This window comes from Diadema setosum, chromosome 2 (assembly GCF_964275005.1).
Source record: "Diadema setosum chromosome 2, eeDiaSeto1, whole genome shotgun sequence".
NCBI lineage: Eukaryota > Metazoa > Echinodermata > Echinoidea > Diadematoida > Diadematidae > Diadema > Diadema setosum.
Window position 1 is genome coordinate 21,562,581 of NC_092686.1, and position 23,967 is coordinate 21,586,547.

A 23,967-nucleotide genomic window follows, 5' to 3' on the forward strand; every position below is an offset into this window, starting at 1 on the left:
ACATTGTAGTCTGATGTACACAAATCACAAATTGACAAAACTCAAAGAGAGCAAAATCATTTCTGAATTTTGCTGCATCATCAAATGAGATATAAAATATGTTTTTGGAGCTTTGAAATATCATCAGTGCATTCAACTGTGAAAAGGTAATAACACATTGTTGCAGGTAAAGATATATGTTTTCAAAATAAACAAGGTAGGCAAAATAAGTAGAATAATGTATAGTATAACAAAAAACTCGTAATCACAGTTATTGTTTCCCAAAGACTCGTTTGTATTGTAGACTATTTTAGCATGAATTTCTATTGACTCCTATGATTTGTGACACATTTTGAATATAAACCATCATGCGAGGTTTTACCTCATGTGAGGTTTTACAGTTGCCATTTTATCACCAATTCGGGCCATATTTCAATCCCTCTCTAATAACTGTGTTCTGCCAAAATGTTCCTTTATCACTAGGATGGATCCTCTCTACAAGAGAAGATACTTCAAACAAACATCTGCAATGAAGTGCAAAGTGTACTCTTTGGCTTTTGAAATGTCTCCCTCTATAGTCAGCTGGCAAGTAGGAGAGTGCCGACTTTATGTAGTGCCATTTTCACTGTGGGAATCTGCTATGTCCCTCCCTTTGTGTCTCCCCACACACAGAGACAGACAAATAAAAGACATGATAACCATGATATCAACATAGAGTTTCAATATACATGTATGTGTGTGAGACTGATCATGAAATATGCATGCCAAATTATGAGTTAACTCCAGTTGCATATACTTGTTGATATCTCTGCACAGATAGTGGGGACAAGGGCATTACTGTATATTTTTAGTTTGTATGTCTATCTGTGTATCTGTTCATAATTACATCTTCTTTTTTTTTCTTCACTGTATTAACTTCAATGCAGTTTACAATGAAGTTTGATGTATTAAGGTACTGATATACCAGGGGTCATATGTGGACAAAGTCAGGCTATTGCTGGTTCATAGCTCATAGCAATAGTTTCAACATTCAATAAGCAATGAATTGATAAGATAATATTAGATAATGTATTCATGTATTATTTATGGATGTTCTTTAACAGACAACACTTAGGGTCAGGGTAAGCTGTGGTGATTCCAGACTATTTGTTATCAAGAAAGATATATTTTTGCACTGGTGTACCTTGATAATAAAGTTGCCTTATGTGATATCAGAGCAGACCTAGTGCATGTCCATAGTTAACTTCTTCTTTTTTTTTCTGACTTCCATATATCCTATACTACAGCTCTCCATAACCACCTTTTTGCATTATTTACATTTTTTCTATAATATTCTGACGTACATACATAGGGTTCATGAACCTCTGCTTGAGAATAGCTACTATCAATTCTTCTAAATTACGACAATTTGATGGATTAAGCTAAAGGTCTCTCCATATTCTGAAGTTATTACCATTCCTGTGGATAATCCCCACAAATTACCAATTCCGCCTTCATGCTTCCCAAAAGGGATGACAGAAACTGCCATAAAACCTTTCTGGATGTCGCATGAATGCATCCAAAGAGAAGGAAATCCACTGCGGACTAATTTTTGCACAGACAGATGTCCTCCTGGCTCAGCATCCCCTTTTTCTTAGTCTTCTGCCAATGATGGGCTAACGGCGCTTCTTTTAGCTGGTACTGAGCTAAATTGAGAACTTGATTTGTTGCATTTATCAGTCAGACCCCGCTTCCTGTTCATTTCCTTTCACGTCGGAGCAGCCAGGTCTGTCTGAAGATGGGAGAGAATGAAGTGGGAATGATGAGAAAGTGTTTATTGTGATTTATTGTGAGATTGTATTAGTTATGACTCACTGTTTGGTTAACACTCTAGTTTGCCTTTGTTTCTGCCAGTGGTGGCACTTAAGACGAAGAGGCTGTTTAACTGCATAAAAATATGTATGCTGACACTTAAAATTTTCGTCCTGGAATGACTTGTGGATGGTTCAGCCCCATCTGTGCCATTCTTGGATGTCAGCTCCCCCCCCCCCCCCACACACACACATATACTCAGTTTTTGACAACTTTAATGGAAATGTGTTTTGATAGCAAGGAATGCTACTCTTTATATTGGAATGCCGAGAGGGCCTTAGTGAAATATTATGATTCTTGGGCATGCTTACATGCTGTCACTCCTAGTCAGACCCAGCCAGCTCCCCTTGTTCCCTTCAAAGCTCAATCTTCTTAATCTCGACCTCTTAAAAGGCTGGGTGTTTATTATTTTGACATGTGTATTTTTAGCATAGGATTTGATGCCTGTAAAGGAATCAGTGACTGTCAAAACAATTTTTGATCATCAGGCATTCCAGAATGAAAACAGTCCCATTGAAGCAATGTTCACAATATTTTCATGCATATTAAGTGGTGCTGAATGTTTCTTTTTTTAAACAATAGGTAACAAGAATAAGGTTAGCAAATGCTTTACTTTTGATAAATAATTTCCTTGAAATGTACAGAGGCTGTGAATGATTGTTAGGGAAAGCTTTGCCTTCTTTATGTTGTGTACTGCAGCTTATTGGAAGCTGTAATTGGTGGTCTTTTTTTTTTTCAAAGACATATTATTTCATCAAAGCTCATTTTTTTGTGTGTGTGTTTCTTTAATTGTACCACAAACAAGATTGCCCTTGATATATTGCTTGAGGACTGTGCATGTCAAATTCTGTATCTTCTAAAGTATATTAACAGTTTGTCATGAGAAGTGTGAACACAATGAAAATCATATTTTATTTTTAACCAATTTTGCTCAAATTTCCTGTAGATGTGTATCATCTCATTTTGGTGAAAACAGATCTTAGTGTTCAGACTTTTAGAGGCAAAAGTATCATTATTGTGGCACTGTACTGGCTACATCTGCATGGATAAATTTTGTTTGAAGTTGGCAGTTAAGCATGTAATGAATGGGGCAATCCAAGTCTGCCTAGCCTTTGATAACAGTGCCCTCAGTGTTAAAACTTTTACATTCACAAGTGTCACAGATTGTATGAGCTCTCTACTGACCACATTTCTTGACTGTTTTCATGCAACTGTGCTTTGGAGGTGTATCATAGGACAACTGTTGTGTCTAGTATTGGTGGTGGTGGTGGTGGTGGTGGTGGTGGTGGTGGTGGTGGTGGTTGTTGTTGTTGTTGTTGTTGACAGTTCCAGCTTGAAAATGGTCTGAATGCATGCACTCTCTTTAAGCTAGTAGAGGTGGATTTTGATTAGGAAAAGACACCTATTGATTTAGACTATGCTGCCCTCAATGATACAGCTTTTACAGGGTCAAATTTCAACCTAACTGGATTTTTTTTTTCTTTCACTGTAGTAGCTTGGTTGTTGCTTGATGGATATTTTTCCATTTTGGTTTTGATGTATGGGGTTTTCCATTGAAGGTTCATGCAGTCTTATGGTGTTTCTGCCTGCTATATTCTGACAATTATGTGCTTCCAGCCACATTTCTTGTGTGAATTCATGTCATGTTTATCACTGCTGTTTCTAAAGATTTGCTATTACAATATACTTTGAGACAATGGAGACCCTTATTGGTGGATGTTGTGTGCTGAAGTAAAAGGTGATTTTGGAAGGTCTAGTTACATGTGCTCTGTAAGCTGAGTAACTAAAATAGATATTCTTCAACGTTCACAAACAGATGTAGTGTTGGTAGGCTAATGCAACCATTGGTTTTGGCTGTGCTACCCTCATTGATTTTCCTTTTGCAGGGTCCAAGGTTACCCTGACCAGATGAACACTTGCAAAAATGTTTAGAAATGCCATAACTTTGTTGTTATTCTATAAATTTCTTTCAAACTTGGTGTTGAGGTATATGGTCAGTTGTTCTAGTTTTTGGTGATACTGCCCTTCATGTTCCAACATTTATCAGCTGTGGGGTCACACACCTTGTGTGTTCTTAATTGTTTAGATGTTTAGACCCAGATGATAAATAATTACTCAAATCTTTATTCATTTCTCATACAATGGCACACATGGGATCATTCAGGTTGGTTCAGGGGATACAATAGGTAGGTTCACACGCAGTTCCTTAACTTTAAGCTTAGGTTAAAAACTAAACTCTTGATGATTAGCTTGTAGATTAGCTTGTAGTTTTTCACCATGTGGATGCACTCAAAAGTTAGCAATCTTCAAGTTTAGTTGATGATTTCAACCATGAGACATTTTAGGGTTTATGCTCTCTCCATGAGCTGGGGGGGGGGGGGTCCCACTCGTAGTTTCGCTCTGCGTGGACACAATAATCAACGAGCTTGTGAGTTAGCGTGAATCTAGCTGGCGTCCTGTTCCCTGCGCTATTTTGTATGGGCACAAGGTCAACTAGCAAAGACTCTGCACTTCAGGTGCAATCATGGAGTGGGGCTCGCTCGTAAGTTTTAACTTAAAGTTTAGGTGCGCTCGTGAATTAATGAGTGGAGCTAATCATCGACAGTTAAGTTTTCGACCTAGACTTCAAGTTGGGCAACTGTGTGTGAATGTAACTACAGTTGGCAGTGTGCAACAATGAAAATTTCTGGTTAAAGGATTTTGCTGATATTCTAAAGAAGTTTATGTTCTCTTCAATTTCCCTCCCTCATTTGATTCTTTAGAAAGGTAGAATTCCTTCATGTGCAAAGTCTATTGCGGGATCACCTCAAGCAATCAAAGCATTCATGTTGGAAGAGATTACATGTCTGGTAAACATCATGACCGTTTCATTGTGATCATGATGTAATTCTAACTTTAGAGGTTTCTTTTTATGTGTGTGTTTCCAGGCAATTCTGTGTATACTACACACACACACACACACACACACACACTCACACACACAAAAGAAACTTTTCCTGTCACACCAGAAGTCACTATGACTGAAAATAGATGTCACTACTTTTAGTTATTGCCCACCCATAACATTTGATGGATAATGAGACAATGGGTAAACATGCAGCAATTACTATTGAGACAGTGCCTCAAACCAGATGTGACCCGTCATCATAAAACCCACATAACATCGCATGGTTTGATTTATTTGCAGTAGGTCTGAAAATACCAATTTTGATGAACTTGAAGGATGATTTGGGGTTTTAGGTGTTTTTCTGACAAGGCATGCCCTTTTTCTATCAAAATGTGAAGTCTGAAAGCATGAAATCAAGATTTAAAAGTTATTGTGACCCATTTTATTTTTCTATTTGAATATGGTTTCTTTTGTTTTTCCCTTACAGATGAGGTATGGGAAGACCTACAGAAGCTTTGAAAGCAGTCCGCAGCAACTTTGATACTTTGACATGATAATCAAGGAATGTTGTGCATGAACATAAAAGTGTTTGGTCAATAAGGTAACCTTTTGCAAAGGTCGCCATGACATTTAGTTCCCCTTTTTGTTCCAAATCACTTAAATGGTGACTTTAAGCACTCTTTAACCTAAGCCCTCTTTTGAAATGTACCTTGCTACACATTCATTTTCCAGTATTTATTTCAGTGGGTTATAGGATCATATGAGTCTGAGTTGAATATGTGTTACTCTAAAGCTTAGAATCACCACTTTCAGAACTTGACCATAGCAAGAAAACAAAAACTGAATTGTCTGGTGACTTTTTTTTTTTGGATAAAATTTCTAATGCAGGGTGACATGCTATAAAACATGATATTTTGGCGGCATGAAATTTTCGCGAATTGGAGCCGACGGTCTTTTTCGCGGCATGAAATTTTTGTGAGTTGCCTCTAATATTCAATGCGTATAGTGTAGACAAGAACTTTCACGTGCATTTTAATTTCACGAAACTTAGCTCTTGCAAAATTTGTAAAATTAAAATGCATGCGAACATTCTTGTTTCACAGCATTGCATTGTTGAATCCGTCTTTACTCATATTTGCCTATTTGAATTGAAATCTTGATGAATTGAATTGAATTGAATCATTTCTGTAAATGACCACTACTAAAGAAGCAATGGGTGTCTATAAAGCAAGCAACCTGGAGACTGCCACCTTAACTCCCTCTCCAGACAAGGCAATTGGGATGAAGTGCCTTGTTTAGTGGCACATCCACTCCAGTCTGGGGATTTGAACCGTGGACCCCATAACTGACAGCCTGTGTTCTTATCCACTGAGCCACTACAGCACCTTCGATTTGTATTATGTCATCTGGCATTATGCACTTATTGTATACTTCTGAAATGTTGTTATACTTCTGAACTGTCGGCAATGTCATAAGCTGTCTCCTTGCATGTCTTCTTGCGTGTCTGTGACAACTGAAAATAATCGTGACAATTCTTTCACTTTGCCAGGAATACTTGTGACTTTGTCCGGTCATGTGAAAATTAAACTGTGCAATTTTCTGTGCATATACTCTGCTTGTGGTTCCTAGGGTGGAAATAGACTGTGCTACTTAGCTGGAACTCCTAATCAAGATATTCTACCAGGTACTCATCAGAAAAACACAAATGTGATATGAATGAGAGTGAAAGCTTTACTGTGGTAACAAGATTAGTGGTTATACTGCTATAGCCTACTAGTGTTTATACTGCTACAGCGTAGACATTACTGACTCCTGCTTGAAGGGGGTGATTTTTTCAGTGTGAAGAACTCTGGGAACTTGAAGACAGGTGATTAAAGTGTATGGTGTGTGTGTGTGTGTGTCTGGACTAATTTGAGTGAGAATGACAGATGATAAATGACAGAGGGAGAGAGAGAGAGAGAGAGGAGAAGGGAATGAACACACCATCATTTGCTCCTCAAAGTCACTTTCAGATCACAGACAAAGCCATCAGCATTTCCTTTGGCAACTTTTTCATGATATAATGGCAATACTAGGGGTCCATTTCCTGAAAGTCTTTTGAGAGACTTTTCACTCATAAGACACACTTGTGAGAGACTTCATGAAATGGATTTGACTTGTCCTTGAAGTTCTGTCATTCCTTAAAATTATGTCTCCTTGAAATTCTGTCATAGATACATAGTGACTTTGGCCATTTCTGAGATTTGTGTAAAGACGTTTAATGTGATGACTTCATAAAACGGACCCCAGGAGCAGGCTGTGATGTAAGATCAAGATGGTGAATGTTTTTCTATGCCAAGGCTGTGTTGACATCTACATCCTGTAACAAGAGTCAGGAAAAATAAGCATTATCATCTAAATTTATTTTCTGCATGTATCACACTTTGTGATTTTTATCTGGAAATTTTTGTCACTTCCTGATGTCCTAGTTTGTTTGTTTTTCTTGTTGAAATTCAACCCATTCATTTTGTAGCATCAGAATTGATTAAAACCATTACATACCTTCCAGACAAAATTTGGAGGGTACAATACAAGTAGGATAAGTATAATAATTATACATAAGATATAGGGATGAGGGATGTCTGGATAAGGATATACATTGGTACATTGGGTTGGTAAAGTGCAATACCTTGCCAAAGTAAACTTCTCTCTCAGTTTTTTGGCTGAATCAAATTGATATTAGCACATTGGTTGGCTTTGATATGAAGATGTGCAAGACACGGCAAAAGTAGTGTTTAGCAAGTGCGTTGACATGGTTACAGCGCAGTATGACAACAGAAAAAAAAAATCAGGAAATGACGCTGCTTGAGCAACTTTCAGTGTTTATTGCAAAACTCAAGTTGAAATGAAATTTAGGACACATTTTGTCCTTGAGGTATGGATGTGATGTGCATGAAACATTTTGTGGCTTATGGTGTGTTGCTGTGGTAACTAACATCTACTGGACAAAAATAGGGGAAAAACCTTGCTGAGACGGATGCATGATTTCTAAGGTTTCATCACCCTAAGGACTCTCACAAGGTAATACTGTAAGGCAAGGTAGTAATCAACTTTTGAAATATTTTGAGTTCTGTTCACCTTTATTTCTGAAACAAGAACGCAAGCCAAATCAAGACAAAACAATCTCAAATATCGAATTGTCATAAAATGATAACAGATGATGTTTAAACATTTTTGTTTGGGCACAGTGCAATATATGTATGGTGGGATATATATTGAACAGGCTTAGGTACTGTAAAAGTGAAAATTTTCACAGTGTAAAAATTTTCACATAGTTCACCCAACCAAAAAAATAGTGTTAAGCATATGAATAATTTTGCTTACCATATGTTCCAGCAATAATTTCTTGATTCCACAGAATTAAAAATGCACAAAATTCACCTTACCTGGCTGAGCCCAAAAAGTTACTCACGAGAGACTATCCACTTATACAGTATTGTTTTGTTACTGCAGCCAGCCTAATGAAAATTTCTTTCTGTATATGCTGTCACAGGTTACTGTAAAACGAGAAATGTTCGCGTGCATTTTAATTTCGCGAATTTCACGAGCGCCAAGATTCGCGAAATTAAAATGCACGCGAAATTTCTTATCTACACTATATGCATTGAACGCAAAAGGCAATTCGCGAAAATTTCTTGCCACGAAAAAGGCCGTCGGCTCCAATTCGCGAAAATTTCATGCCGCGAATATATCATGTTTTACAGTACTTTACCATGAATAATCGTTGCCTGACAGCATATTCTTATGTATTCCTCTGCCATACATGTCCTCTCTAGTATTTGTTCACTTCACCGACTGACCTGCATGTATCTACCTGATTCTTTTCCTTTTGTTCTCAAAATTGGTGACTGTACTGTTGCAGTAAAAGTTATTTTCAGCCATACCTGCAGCTAGGAATGTCTAGTGATGATATTAGTTTATGGACGGGTCAGAAACAAGTTAACATCTAATTTGCATGAACATGATAATGGTAGTAGGTCAAACTGCTAGGTTGAAGGTCATTGTGCTTTAATTGTTACCTTTATAACTTTCCAGCCTCACCATTCATCTAGAATATTATGTAATACTTTCTTTAAATGACAAGGGTGAAAATTCAAATGGCATTTGCTCGCCGTATATTCTGTTAGATAAGTCTGATGATTACAGTATTTGATGCAATGGATAGAAATGAAATGGAAAATATTTCCGTTGCGCTGATGGTCTTGAAGGTCAATCCTTGGTCAGTGGTCAAGGCCGATGAACTCACCAAAGTATATCAAAATGAAGGGTCATATACGTGTATGACTCCTGTAGTGACTGTGTGAGATGCAGGAAGGAAATGACAGTTGATTGCACAGCAGTCACATTCCTTGTTTGTTGTTGTTTTTTGGCCTGTTTTGGAATGCTGACAATGATTATGGGGGGAGGGGGGAGGGGGAGGGGGAAGGTGGGGAGGAGGGGGAAGGGAAAGGGGGAGGAGAGGGGAGGTGGGGGGGGGGGGAGAGGAAAACTGAGAGTAGGAGGAGAAAGGAAGGACAGGGTAAGTGTATGAATGTGTAGGTGTGCTTGTTAAAGGACAAGTCCACCTTTATAGACATGTGGATTGAGTGAATGCAGCAATATTAGTAGAACACAGCAGTGAGAGTTTGAGGAAAATCTGGGAATCCGTTCAAAAGTTATGAATTTTTGAAGTTTCTGCTCCGTCACTGCTGGATGAGAAGACTACTACAGCTTGTGATGTCACATGTGTACCACGATATAAAGAAAACAAAGAAAATTCAACATATTTTCACTTTTCTCGCATGATAAAAGAACACTTGACTCGCCTCTTTCTGAAGGCAGGGGGAATAATATTACCCCTAACATGCGTCAGTGGCAAGTCGAGGAAATGTGCACTTTTTTTTTTCAAAAAGTAAAATTTTATGAAATTCTCATTTTATTTTCCTTATATCGTTGTACGCATGTGACATCATACACTGTTGTAGTCTTCTCATCCAGCAGTGACTGTGCAGATATCTTTTTAAAAATTTATAACTTTTGAATGGATTATCCGATTTTCCCCAAACTTTCACGGATGTGTTCTACTATCATTGTTGCATTCACTCAATCCACATGTATATGAAGGTGGACTTGTCCTTTAAAGAGTTGGTGATGTTGATGTTGTGCAGTGACCGTGAATCAGTTGTTTGAGGTAGGCCGGTAATCAGCAGGACATGTTCTTGATTTTAATGGGGAAAGATATCTCGTCAGTGCTGTTTTTAAGACATCTTCACACCATCTGATGCTCAAGACCTACTGGACACCACTGCAGATGGATTTGTGTGTGTGTGTGTGTGTGTGTGTGTGTGTGTCCACATGTGCATGAATATGTGAAGGCCATTGGATGACTTAGTTTAGATAAAAATCTTGTTTGCTTGTACACTAGCAAAAACAGAATGATATTGCACAGTTTTAACTTCAAACATATTCTTGCTTCTACAGGGTTATCATATTTGGAATGCATGCTTGATTAGTGAGCTTTAGGGCTCTATACTAAAAGAATAAACCTATCTCAGCACTTGTTTCTTATCTACATTAAATATTATTAAGTTCTCACAGGTAGCCTGTTTATCTTATGATTCATTTTTTTTTTAGATCTGTAAGGAATCTGTATTGAATTAGATTCTAAAAATCATCATCCTCTGCTCCAAAGTTTTGCTGGGTTCCCGCAATTGTGGAAAGCCCGGAAGAGTCAGGGAATTTTAAAAATGCTTTTCTAGGCTTGGAAAAGTCATGGAAAAAGTATATCATGGAATATTAATGGAAATTAATCAATTTTTATATAATTTGTTGCCTTTAGTGATTTTCTTTTTTGCAACATTATTTTGTTTTTAAGGAAAATATTTCATTGAATAAAATCAGACCAACTCGTCTGCCACAGAGAGTGTTTGTGTGGTATACACACTGACATTTTACAAGGATACTATTTATGTAATAGTGATTTCCATTTATCCAACACCAACCACATAGGTTTTCATGAAGTTACTGTACCCCCCCCCCCTCCAAAAAAGGAAAAAAAAAGAAAAAAAAAGGTGTTGGAGTTTTAAAATCTTCCATGGAGAAGTCATGGAAAAGTTGTGGAATGTAATTTTGTAAGAGGTGCAGGAACCCTGGTATTGAAAAAAAAAAAATGTATGACAGACAAAGATGGAAATACCCATGAGGAATTTTTGATGTGTTGTTGCATTCTTCTCAGCAAGAGGCCTAGATAGAGAGGAGCAGATCAGGTCGTACTTCATTGCGTGCAAGTGTCCAAACTCCGACCCTTCACATTGTAACAATTGCCGCAGGCTGTCCCGACCCATTGGGCATTTAATGGGCTGATGTGAAGGTTGGGAGCAGATGAAGAAGGGGGTAGATTCGGAGTGTCGGGGAGGGTACATTTGTGACAGGCAAGGCAGAAGATTGAGTGAAGTTTAGCCTCACTCTTCCATTCACTTGCTATCCCGAACTTCGTATTTCAGAATGGCATCTGCGCAGGGAGTCTTAAACCTCTATTTTAGTTTCCAGATGCGCTGCCAACATTACTCCGCAGTTGTGTGATATCAAAGACTACTTTAGAAGCTGTTGTTTTTGTTTAAAGATATGTTTGTGAATGAGGAGGTCGCAGACGTTTTCGCGAGATGTTGACTTCGTGATTTGACATGGAGGTTGTTGTGTGTGCACTTATACCTGTCAGTTCACTCCCGACTTCCTTCAAGGACGGTTTAATTTTTGCTACAACACATATTTCCCATAGACTCTTGCCCGAGTATACTCGGGATTGTCTTCAATGGGTTAATGCACTTGTACTTAAGTATACGATTGAATGCACAAAGGTAAATACCTGCTGCAATCAAGATCAGGTAGCGATATTTTCATGCGCTCTTATATTCGCGGCCAAACAGTTTTTTGCAGTACAGTATGTCAAGTACAGTATGTCACCCAAAAAATTACAATTGGATTTTCACATTGATAACTCCCAGTACGATTAAACTGTCTCAATGCTACTTCAGGGTCTTAAAATATAATGTTTATAATGTCTTAGCTCTATTTTGCAGAAAACCCCATTCAATTTGGTTAAGTGCTCACTGAGAAATGTGGATTTGTTGTAAAGCATGTCATGGGTCTGATTCTTCCAAGTTTAGCACTTGGATTCTCTTGGAAGTGCATATGAATTTGTGAACACAATGGCCACTGCAGCAAATCAGATGGGGATTTCTGTAAGATGTGGGCAAAGAGTTATAATTTCATACCCTGACATTGTATTTGGATTGATTCATTATTTTGAAAGTTGTCATTGCAGAGGCTACCACTGTAATGTTTTTAGGGGACATATGGTATAAAGTACTTCCCTGAATGCAGATTAGGCTTGTTTATTTTTGTATAGGTGCTCAATCATTTGAGACATACAGCCTTTCATTTCTCAAATAAATTTGTTGGACTGTCATATAGGGACCTATAGTAACCACACCAGAGAATGCTGATTCTCACTAAAAACAGGTCGTAGCAAATTGGCTCCCTTTTCTTAGAACTCATCTTACTCCAAAGTTCTCAAAATTTCATTACTGGATTGCAGGAGTGGGCAAGCTTTCTGGAGAAAAGCACCCACATGGGTCGTGAAAGTGTCTCATGTGTATCATAACAACCTTCAGAAAGTAATGTTGAAGAATCACTGCCGCAAGTTACTGTGAGCCAAATTTTCTTTTCAGCATCTGTTTGGCGAGTGACGGCGGCATCAGTCCCTTGAGAGGAGATCCAAGAGATGGGAGGAGAGAGGGAGAAAAGGGCGGTGAACAGCACCACAGTTTGCCCAGATTTCGATGGAAGCAAGAAAACGGGAATTAATGTTTGTTATTCTTGCATCAGGCAGGGGGGAAATGGTGGGAGGTTTTGATTTATGCCCAAACAGGGACGAGATGGAAAGGAAAAGTCAGGTCCCGTGGTTTATCTAAGCCGGCCGTGATGTTCTGTGTAAATTACAAAGCAGGGTCCTCGAATGGGGATAATAGAAGCCAGTGATACGTTCTCCAAATGGACAGGACGTCCTGGGCTTCAAATTCAAGGCACGGACCCCAATTAACTGAGCTACCAGCCAGCAGAGTTTGAATAGGAGGATGAATTATGACACCCACAGAGGACACATTTTAGCATTCAATTTATGGCCATAACATGCCATCTGAACATGTAGACACATATACACACTGACATTTACACACACACACATACATACATACATACATACGTGTACATACATACATACATACAAGTTCACATATATTGAGTGTGTACACACACACACATAATTCAATAAGTTACGTGTTCATATGTTTGTATGTTTGTGTGTATATCGTGTGATTGAAGAACCAATTTGATATCATACTGCCATTGAGAATCACTGCAATTCTCCAGTTGCCAAATCCTGTATGTTGGTGCAATTATCTTGTTGTTATGAATAAAAAAGGCTGTAAACTCTGTAACAGACTTTGAATAACCCTTCTAGTTGTCCACAAGCCATCTTCTGTGCAGTCTGTTTTATTTTACTGCCAGTAATTAGTATTATCTGGCAGGAAGGCCAAGACTTGAAAGCTATCTACTGAAGATATGGAACCATTGTCAGTCAGATGACAGGGATGCATAACATGGTGTGGACTTAGGATAGTGTCCTCAGTTTAAACAAACTTTCCATTATTTTAAGTTGTTAGTGGGCATGACTTTATCTACTTTCTCGGTGAATACTGAATATGCCAATATATTGTGAGGTTTTTATTTTCACAAATTTCAAGAGTTAGGTACCATTCGCAGATTTAAAATCACGCGAAAATATTAACTTATCCCGACATGAATGTGACGTACACACACACACTTCTCTCATCAGTACTGTACTCCACAATCACGAAGTTAACCTCTCGCAAAATTGTCGGGAAGTCCCAATTCGTGAAAAATTAGACTCACTAAATATGTGGCATATATACACTATATGCAAGGCTATCAGAACCTACAGTTATTGTAGTTGTGCAAGGAAATGTTTATAAGGGCAATTCCACGGTAACTAGGACACAGGTGCCAAAAATTCAAAATGATATTTGTTTCAAACCCCATACATTTTCAGACAGTACTTGAGTTGAAGTTTTAAGAATCATTATGATTTTCAATAAAAGCGGCCATTTTGATTTTCAAAATGGCTGCCAAAATATGCCTATAACTCAATGGTGAAAAGAGTGTATTGTCGCATAACTTACTCTCTGTATATCCACTTTATTAGTACCCTAAACAACAATCTTTCATATGCATGCAGTTACCAGAGAAGTCTTTTACCACACGATAGAAAAAAAAGCTGGTAGCTTTAAAGAATTTGATAAAAACTGTTAATTACTTTGATAATGATGGATGTAACGTCAGTTACCAAAAACAAGGAATTTTTAAGTTAATTCATCAAAGGAAGTGAGCTGTATCATGTAACTTGGGATTTCTAATGTATGCCAATATGCCTTTATTTTAATACCAGAAATAAGGATACTTGGCATACTGGAGAGCCAAAATGAACACTACAAAATGTGTAACGTCAGTTACCGAAACGTCATACACGAGTATGTAACGTCAGTTACCATGACAGTTATTATAACTGAGGCAAATTTTTTGACTTTTGGCCATTTCAATACATCTGGGAAGTCAACTTACAACAAAGAGCAGCAATCCCTTTCATAGGAAATGATGTCATTACCATGGTATGTCCATGGATATTTTTTTTTTATTTTATTTTATTTCTAAATTCATTTATTCATTCATTTACCATGATTATCTTTTTTTTGGGGGGGGGGCTTGAGCTTTCGATTTTTGATTCAGCACAAGTTTAAGGTTAAATCATCTGGAAGTTTAGTTTGCCACATGCAGTGTACGCACTCAAATTAGTACATTCCCAGTCCTACGGGATGATAAAGCTACCAAAGTTTGTAGGCCTAATCACTGACATGATTGCATGTTAACCACATTTTCTACAAAAAAAAACAACAACAAACAAACAAACTTCTGCACAGCTGTATACCAACAGTTTAACAATCTTCACCAATGTTTGCTTTTGCTGGCATTTTTCTTTTTTTTTCAGGAAGCTTAGTCAAGTTTCTACCTCAAGGCAAATGCACAAACAGATATTTCTTCTCTTGCACTTAAATGTGTGGTGTAGTTAACATGGCTCATCTTGCATTATGGTACGTAAGGCATGTACTCATTATTGTTTGAAACTCACTGATGTTGCTCAAAGTGAGAGAGGATTCTATAGGGTTTAAAAAATATTGTTCATACAGTGTGTATTTGTTGATTACTTTATTCTATTCATGCAGGGACATTTTGTAATACAACACATGATAATTATGAACAGGAAGAGTCTTTTATATTGATTTTAGTATTCTTTCGTTGCAAAGTCCGATTTCTTGGTATCTCAGATGTATTTGCAAGCCGTGATATATCAGTGAAAAGGAAAAGCAAAACAGTTAAATTACTTCAAGCTAGGAATAAAACAATAATGCTCTTTTGACCAAAAAAGCATTTATTTTTCTTCTTCACAGAGAAATATTAAAAGTGTGACACTTTTCATTTAAATCAATTGATGATGGAGATCATCAGGAGTAAAATAAAGAAAAGAAGGAGAAATATATCACAATAGATTTCATACATATTTATGCATATTTATGAGTTGATACATGTTTTTTTTCCCCATGACCTGGAAGATATTTTGATATTTTTTTCAAACACAAAAATATCCATGTTTTGTGTAGTACTACAAGGTATTATGGGTGGAGCACTCTATGTACAATTTGTAGATAAAAACTTTCCTGTTCATTAAAAGACAAACAAACAAACAAACAAAAAAGCCCTTAGCCACATATATTTATACTTGGAACCGCTTAATCTATTAATGGCTCTGTGTAATCATAAATGTTGAATAAAAGTTAAATCTTCAGACAAATGTCAAGAAATATCCTCTTGTGCATTTACATTATTTTTGCCCAACTGTGCTATGGCATGGGGGGGGGGGGGGTGCCCCCTATAAGGGCCCACCCAATATTATTTGTGTCTTTAGATTTTGTTTTAATTTGTTGCTGTAGTTGCCTGGGATTGTCACTGGTACATTGCAGCAGTATAATAACCTGTTAAATAAATTTGTTCTCTGTAAACCCCACAGCAAAGTATGTGTAACGTCAGTTACGTAACGTCAGTTACTGACATGTTTACCTTTAAGTTTTCATAGAACACAAAGAAAATGGACTACTGTTTCATTTCATTGTGTATTTATGACTGATAAACCAAGGTATGACTCCATATCAACCAAATCATTCTGAATGGTCAGAATTATGAAATATCACATAGCTATTCCCAATCATGATTTTGCATGTGTAAACCCTATGGCAAATGTAAGCGTAACGTCAGTTACGTAACGTCAGTTACCGTCATGCCTTCACTGAAAATGGCGTGGTGCTAAAAGGAAATATCTAAAGTGCACATTATTTTGCACACCTGTTCCTAAGAACCTAGGTGTATTGCCATATTAAACACATAAAGGCTAAAAGTCAGGGACATGAGATATTTCCATTTTCATCTACACCACAATTTCCCATGTCCTTTTTCGGTAACGTCAGTTACCGACACATTTTCACTTGCTATGTGATAAGAAATGCAGTTTGAGAGAAAAACTTTCCACCCATTTCTTCATTCTCATGAACTTATTCATCAATGCTAATTGCAAGCCCAAGGTGCTTTCATTCACAAAACTACAAGGTAAACAATTTCATGAAAATCCTTACGTGTAACGTCAGTTACCGTGGAATTGCCCATAAACATATCATAATAATATGTTTTATGTACTACTATGAGTACATCCAGTATGTACAGATCTATGTAGAATCTATCTAATATATGTGGAATCCTCTATTCTGTCTGTATCTTTATGTAACTCAGATATGTAATGGAGAGAGAGAGAAAGAAAGAGAGAGCTGGAAAGAGCTTATGAATATATCATGAGAGAAAGAGAACTCCATGAAAGCTTTTAAACCCATTGTTATTACACATATCTCCATTATTAAGATTGTAAATTACACAGTGGAAGAAAAAAAAAATGAGTCCAAGAGAAGAAAAGACATCAAAATACAGGGAAGGATTTAATTTTTTTAATAAAAAAAATCATCAAAAAGAGGTTTATCACTGTAAACTACCCATATATATTGCTACACTTCCAAATGTCTATTAAATCAAGGGTAACTCTGCCCCCCCCCCCCAGAAAAAAAGAACACACACACACACACCACACTTCCAAACCCCGAATCAGCTGAGTTGACCTAAATCGCTTACTAGAAAATTTGTGTGTGTGACTTTTTACAGTATCTGTAATGCAGGGTTGTGATTGTGAATTAGAAGCACAAAAACATCTCTGCCCGTTTACCAAGTCAAAGTTCTTATTTTACCTCTTGTAACTCTTAGATATTGATTTGAGAGCAAACTTTGATACCTATACAACAAACCTGCCTGTTCACTTAAGTTGCTCTTTTGTAGTTTATTCCAACTCTGCATTTTTCCATTTGTGGTTATTTTAATGTGTGGCATCGTGCAGTGTCAATGTCCTCTTCATTTTCTTTGAGAGCCTTTCTCTGTAATTGTTCCTCACTCCATACTTTGAGCTGCATTCTGTAATATTTGCTTCCATGTTTTAGAGCCCAAGTTTCTGCGTTTGGAAAGCTTTTGTTTTTCCCCGGCATTATTGGGCGACAGTTTGCTGGAGATTACACAGGAAGATATAGTATGGCACGGTGATGCATTGACTCTAATTTGGGATGGATGGGTCTGTCTGCAGACCCACTTCCCCAGGGAAACACGGGGAGTTCAGTAGGGGTTCATTGTCTCCAGGAACCCCCACCATACCCTCCACCACTTTTTTTTTCCTAATGGCGAAGACGGGACAAAAATGGCACATCCTATCTGTGAATATGAGAGAACACACAAATGTCATTGCCATAGAATTTCGACTAAAGCGACAATAGCATCTGTCTTGACATGCTTCTTTGCAATCAGTGGAGTAATTGGTTTACCCCCTCAAGGTTGGATGAGAGAAAGGCATGTTGTGAGAAGATACATGTGTTCCCCCATTCTCTCTCTGTCTCATCTTCTCACTGCTTTTGCTCTCTTGACGGGTTCTTGCCAGGAAGAGCTGCTATTTACCTTGTTTCCTGGAATTTGATTGACTTACAGCACTTACCTAGTCATCCATATTGTTTCAGGGAATTTAAGCTGATGGTGCTAGCCAGCACTTAGGTGCAAACATTAATGGTTATCAAATTTGGATTTGCTTTTTCTTTAAACATGTTTTGCTAAAACGTGTGTATTGTGTTCATAGATTCTACAGGGTGGTGGAGGTTTTCATATAGTTGAATATGGCAGGTGAAAGCTTGTCTAAAAAAGGGTCAAAAGTTTATTAGGGTAGCAGAGACAATGGGTGATTTCAAGTTCAGTGCTAGTGCTAGTGCTAGCTCCCAAATAACAGCCTTAAATCGAGCTCCAACACTGATGGTCAGATTAACGAAGGGATACAAAGCAAAATTATCGATCACCAGCACTAGGTGTTGGGATCACAGCACCGCGATGTCTGCAGGAATTGCACAACGAAAAAAGTAATTGCGCGTGATTACAGTCAAATATCAAATGATGTAGCCAAAACTGCTTAGTTTTAGACACATAGTGAGGAAGACGGATTAAAATACCACAAATTTCATCCATTTCCCAAAATATGACTATCTTTTTTTTGCTCCCAGGCTCAGATTTATGTGGCCATGTCTAGAGTGTTTGTTTATGGTTACGTGGGTGAGCACTGCATTAGCGTAGACTTTGCACGTGAAACAAATATCAATGCGGGTCTTGCACGGCAACACTAACACCAGCACCGAACTTGAAATGACAAAAATGATAATCCATAGGGGCTAGTGTTAGTCAATGGCGAAAAAGCACGTAAATCGCTAACACAAACGGTGAAACTCGGTTCAGCAGACAACATTCAACACTGAGCCCAGTACCAGCAACCGGAAATACATCATAATTTTGAGGTCAACTCCCAACACCGACGTGATTTCAAGTTCGGTTTTACTAGCTTTAGCACCGAACTTGAATCATCCACTTGAAATGACAAAAATGATAATCCGTAGGGGCTAGTGTTAGTCAAGAACCCTTGAAAATGTTGATATACCATTACAGATATGTCACAGCAAAACGGTTTATAGTTCATGAGTTTAATTAGCATGAATTCATTATCATTTGGGCTGTAGAGTGATGTTTAACTTATATACATTTCCCCCTTTTATTTGTGGTATCTGTATCTTTGTGATTTGCAGACAAGAAACCCAAGTATTCCTTAATCCTGGGTGACTTCAACACTTATGTGGACTATGAGGGTCCACTGGAGGGTTTCCACCTGGGCTACTTCTCCACCCAGAACAAGTGTCCAAAGTATGCCAAGTCCAAGAACCCTACTGTGGAGTCTGAGCTGACTGCCTACGACGATGCTTGGAAGGTGGCCAACTATGGCCTGGATGGATTCACATTCAGCAATATGGTAAGGGCACCCACCTCTTATACAGTCATTTTCCCCTGCTCAGTTCTCTCTGTTCTCCTGTTTGCCCAAATTCCTTCATATCAAATTTGGCAGGTATCATTCTTATGGGTAGAGAACACGGACTTATTCAAAAGGTGAATCTGGTCCCTCAGGGGACATTAGGGCAGGGCTACTGAGGATAAAGACACTGAATTCAGTCATCTTAACATCATCCCTTAAAATGAGTTTGTAATTATATTGTGTGTATATGCCATGCAGGTAGTGCATCATCACTACAGGCAAGCTGCATTAAACTTGGATTGGTTTTGAAGTTCAGCTGATCATCAAGTCCCACCCCACCCCCCATCCCCTCCTCTTTCCCCTCTTCTTTGATTCTTCTTTTTCTCTCATTACATTGAATGACAAAAGCATTTCATTTTAGCTATTGATGAGATCTTTACTTACCTTCTCTTCCTTTACCACACTCTGATTTTGACACTTGCTCCAATTTGTTTCTACTCCTTCCTTTTCTTCATCCTTTTCTTGGTCCGGGGTCAGATGGCGTTCACCCCTGTTGTGCCTGTCCCTCCCGTTTTTCTCCTCTACTTGGAAAACACAAGGAGTCTCTCTTCTCGTGGCAAAACACGGGGAGGAAACTCCTCCACCAATTAAGAGTGGCTCTTTTCTCGATCATCTCTGTGCTATTATCACCATCATCATCTCGTTGGCAAGATGGAGTCCAGAGTTATCCACCCTGCTTTCCATTTCCTCCAAATCCCCTAGTTGTCTGGCATTTAAATCCCATTTCGGAAGATTACTCCACTATCTAACTTTAGCCATCATACCCAGAAAGATTCTCCAGATTCTATTGTCTAGACTCCTAATTAGGGTCATTCGTAATGCCCCCCACTCTTATCTGTCACTTTTGAATGTCAAAGCCCCAACTTTTTTCACTCTGTTTTCATCCGCTTCCTTCTCCAGTCAATATTTCTCCCTCATGTGAGGGGGGTCCCTGGGAGAAGGGCCAGCCTGAATGAGGATGTTTTGTCACCTCCTCAGTTATGAAACAGTTTCCAAGCTGTCTCGTGAAGACGATGTAAAATGGGGAGGGATGGACCCATGTCTTTTACTCTCGACCACTGGAACTTTCTGGCTCTTTTTAATTTGTCTGTGTGATCTTACTTTCCCCTGTAATGGGATTACTGGCCTCTGTTCTTCTTTCTGTCATGCCTCCATTAATCTATCAAAATGTCTTCATTGGATTAATTCCCACTTAATACTCACAATCATACCCATGGACAAAGTCCATTGATCCATTTATTCACTTGAATTAGGGTGCTTTGCTGTCTAAAATAATCTGTACCTGTAAGTTTGCTGTGTATGTGAGACAGTATTTCCCCAGTATGCAACAGCGGGCAGTGCTGATGTATGATGTGTTGATTATGAAAAGTTATTGGTTGCTATGCAATCACAGAACAGCTGCTGAAAGCCCTTTATGTATCTGAAATAACCCTGGAGTAGTAACCTGATGTATTCCTCGTGTCCATATCCAGGGATGTCACGTTTCATCAACATTCACCATTTTGTGATTAGGATGGGAGATCTGCCCCTCCTGTCATCTGAATGCTCCTAGATATGACAGGCTCATCGCTGCAGTCAAGCTTGTTCTTTTTTGAAAGAGAGAGAATTTCAGTCATGACTGGCAAAAATGAATTGTATGTTTTGAAGAATTTGAAGTGTGTGCCCCCAGAGTGATGTTGTCTGCACACCCAGGGGGAAGGAATTTTTGTGTATGTGTCTGTGTGTCTGTGTGTGCCCATATGTCTTTCTGTGTGTCTGTCTGTTTGTGTCTGTGTGTTTAGATTTCTGCCATATGATGGACTCTCATCTTGATCATGAATGACAGTGACAAGTTGTTCCTGTTTGATGTATGGGGAGTGGTACCAGTGAATCACCTCAAATCGCCCACTTGGGAATCATCACTGGAAATGGCAACATTGATTTACTTGTTTGTGCCGACAGTGTGTGTGTTGCCATATTTGCTTATCTGTTCATGGCATCATAATGCTGTGCTGTGCTAAGGAATAACTGGGATGTGATCAATTTTTAGTCAGTATTTCAACAAAATGATAGCTTGTCAACTTCCAAACAAGCATTTCTCTTGCCTGATGCTACCTTCAAAAAAAAAATCAGACAAGACAATTCTCATTGTGCTAAGTTTGTCTAGTCATAGTCGTCTACATTGGCTGATGATGTAGAGGGAAACTCATAAGTATGTAAAAACTTTACCTTTGATGAGGTAATAGCAAAGGATTTGTTATCCAAATGTTCTTCGGTTTCCCTCGTGAAACAGTTTTTACTGTAACAAGTCATTTCTAAACAGAGAGCCAGCTGGCCATTTAAGTCAGTAGCTGATCTGAAAATACCATTATCATGAACGGGCACAGACGTCATATACCTCACATTAGTCACAAAAGTATGTGAATCGATTGTCATTCATTATGTAACTTATTAGTTTTAATTGCCCATTCAAACAGAGTTTCAGTGGTTGCATCATGTAGCAAAAAATGATATTGATGAAACAGTGAAAGAAGAAAAGTTCTCTAAAGAAAGAAACACATTAAAGGAACTGTACAGTACTGGTTGAGGTGGGGATTCAGGTTCATAACATTACTAAGTGAGATAATGAGTATCCTCTTATGAAATATGAAAGAGCATGTGATTTTAAGAAGGATTCAACGTTTATTTGATGAAAATTGGTTTTCAAATGGCTGAGATATCCAAAAAAGTGATAATAATAAAAGACTACAGGCCACGCCTTTTATTAGGATCTCTTTGTTTCACCTTGTTTTTGGATATCTGAGCCACTTCAAAACCGATTTTCATAAAATTAACTTTTGATACCCCTTAGAATTGCATACTCTATGACATCTCATAGAGTGATTCCTGAATATCTTACAAAACATTAAAAGCTAAATCCTCACCTCAACCAGAACTGTACAGTCCCTTTAAAAATGCAGTAACCTATTGGTTTGTAGATTAATATTGTCTGTTTCTGTCTGCCTCGACTTTCTCTCTTGGCAGCCTTCACCGGGTTTTGTGAGCAGACCAGACAGGATTTTGGTCAGCAATCGCTACTTCCGTGTCGTCTGGACCAAACTGAGAGGTTGGGGGGAGGAGTATGCAGTGAACTACAAAAGACAAGTCATTCTTGCTCGTCGAGCTGCAGTAATCGAGGCCGCGCGGCGGACTTACTACGGCGGAGTGGGCGGAGACTGTGGGTACGACTGCGGCCCCCATGGATCCTGCCGCTGTGGTGTGTGCGTTGCTGGGGGCAACAGAAACTTTTGCTCTGTGCCAAACTGCAGGGAGTGCAGTGTAGGATCATATCGGCGTTACCTCTTTGCGCGAGCGATCTTTGCCTTCTTCTGCCTTCAGCTTCTGCTGGCACTGGTGCAGATAGTACTGGCCATGATTCGAGGCAGCACCCTCGGCCGTCAGGGCTCCAGCATGACCCGAACTTGTCCCCTTCTCCCCCTGGCCCCGTCATGGAGGCACCTACGTCATCTGCACTTCGCCTCCTGCCTCCGCACTGTAGCTTCATCCTGCCGCAACCTGGCTCTCGTCAACCTTACAGTCAGTTTGTTGGGACTACTAGTGCTGTCCATCTTATCGAGAACTTGGTTTCTGGAAGCCCTGCATCTCATAGAAGATGTCCTCCCCGAGGAACTTAATCCGTCAGATCACCTCCTTGTCAGCTCTGAGTTGATTTTACTATGAGAAAGACAAATCTTGCAATAGTGGTCACAATAACAATTGTCAGCTGATTACAAATTTCTATCTTGATAAATTGTACTGTATTACAGAATTGACTGTGCTGCTAGTACTGAAACTAAAGATTTCCCGTTTGAGAGTGACATGATATATCCATTTACCACATGGGATATGAGTGGTATGTCTTTTCTTATTGCACACATGTAAACGGCTTTGGACTTGTATATTGAATATATATCACATGTTTTAAACCAGTGATGTCTTAGAGTTATTTCTACTTTAATTCCCTCCTTTCATTCCACAATAAAAGGAATGCTGCTGGAGAACTACAAAGTGTGACATTCTTCTATCCTTTACTAACATGATATGAACAAGTGATAGCTTCATAGCTACATGATAGTATTAGATAGTCAGCCAGAGAAATCAGATCGTCCTGAATAGGTTGATACTTTTTGTGTGTGTTCTGGATGAATATAAAGAAGGATGGATATAAAAGCACTTGATGTGAATTCTTTTCTTGCACAAGTGGTCAGGGACAAATGATGCATTCCTCATGCATGTTATTCTATTTCATTCCATTTTAGTGTGTACTGATTAACTCATATGTCATGTAAGATGGCTGAGAATAAAAATACAGTGTTGTGCATCGCCAAATCTGCAGGATATCTACCACAGCCAGCTGAATACCTTTTGCTTATGAAAATTACCCCTTCTTTGTTTGTCGTTTGTTTGTTTGTTTGTTTGTTTGTTTATTTGTTTTTTAAGGAGGGAAGGGTTTGGATGAGCATTTGGAGATAGGCTGTTGCTATTTTGAATATCCAAAATGTCTAGAAATTCATTGTATTGTGCTTTATAATACCTTTGTAAA

General features: G+C 38.5%; 1 protein-coding gene across 1 annotated transcript in view; it reads left to right on the forward strand.

The window, feature by feature from the left end:
- Positions 1 to 23,409, forward strand: part of LOC140240745 (uncharacterized) — a 72,026-nt gene extending 48,617 nt beyond the window's left edge. The window contains exons 4-5 of the mRNA XM_072320514.1: positions 19,126 to 19,346; positions 22,410 to 23,409. Of these exons, the coding sequence (XP_072176615.1) occupies positions 19,126 to 19,346; positions 22,410 to 23,105 (917 nt within the window). The 3' untranslated portion in view covers positions 23,106 to 23,409. The remainder of the gene's footprint in view (positions 1 to 19,125; positions 19,347 to 22,409) is intronic.
- The last annotated feature ends 558 nt before the right edge of the window (positions 23,410 to 23,967 follow it).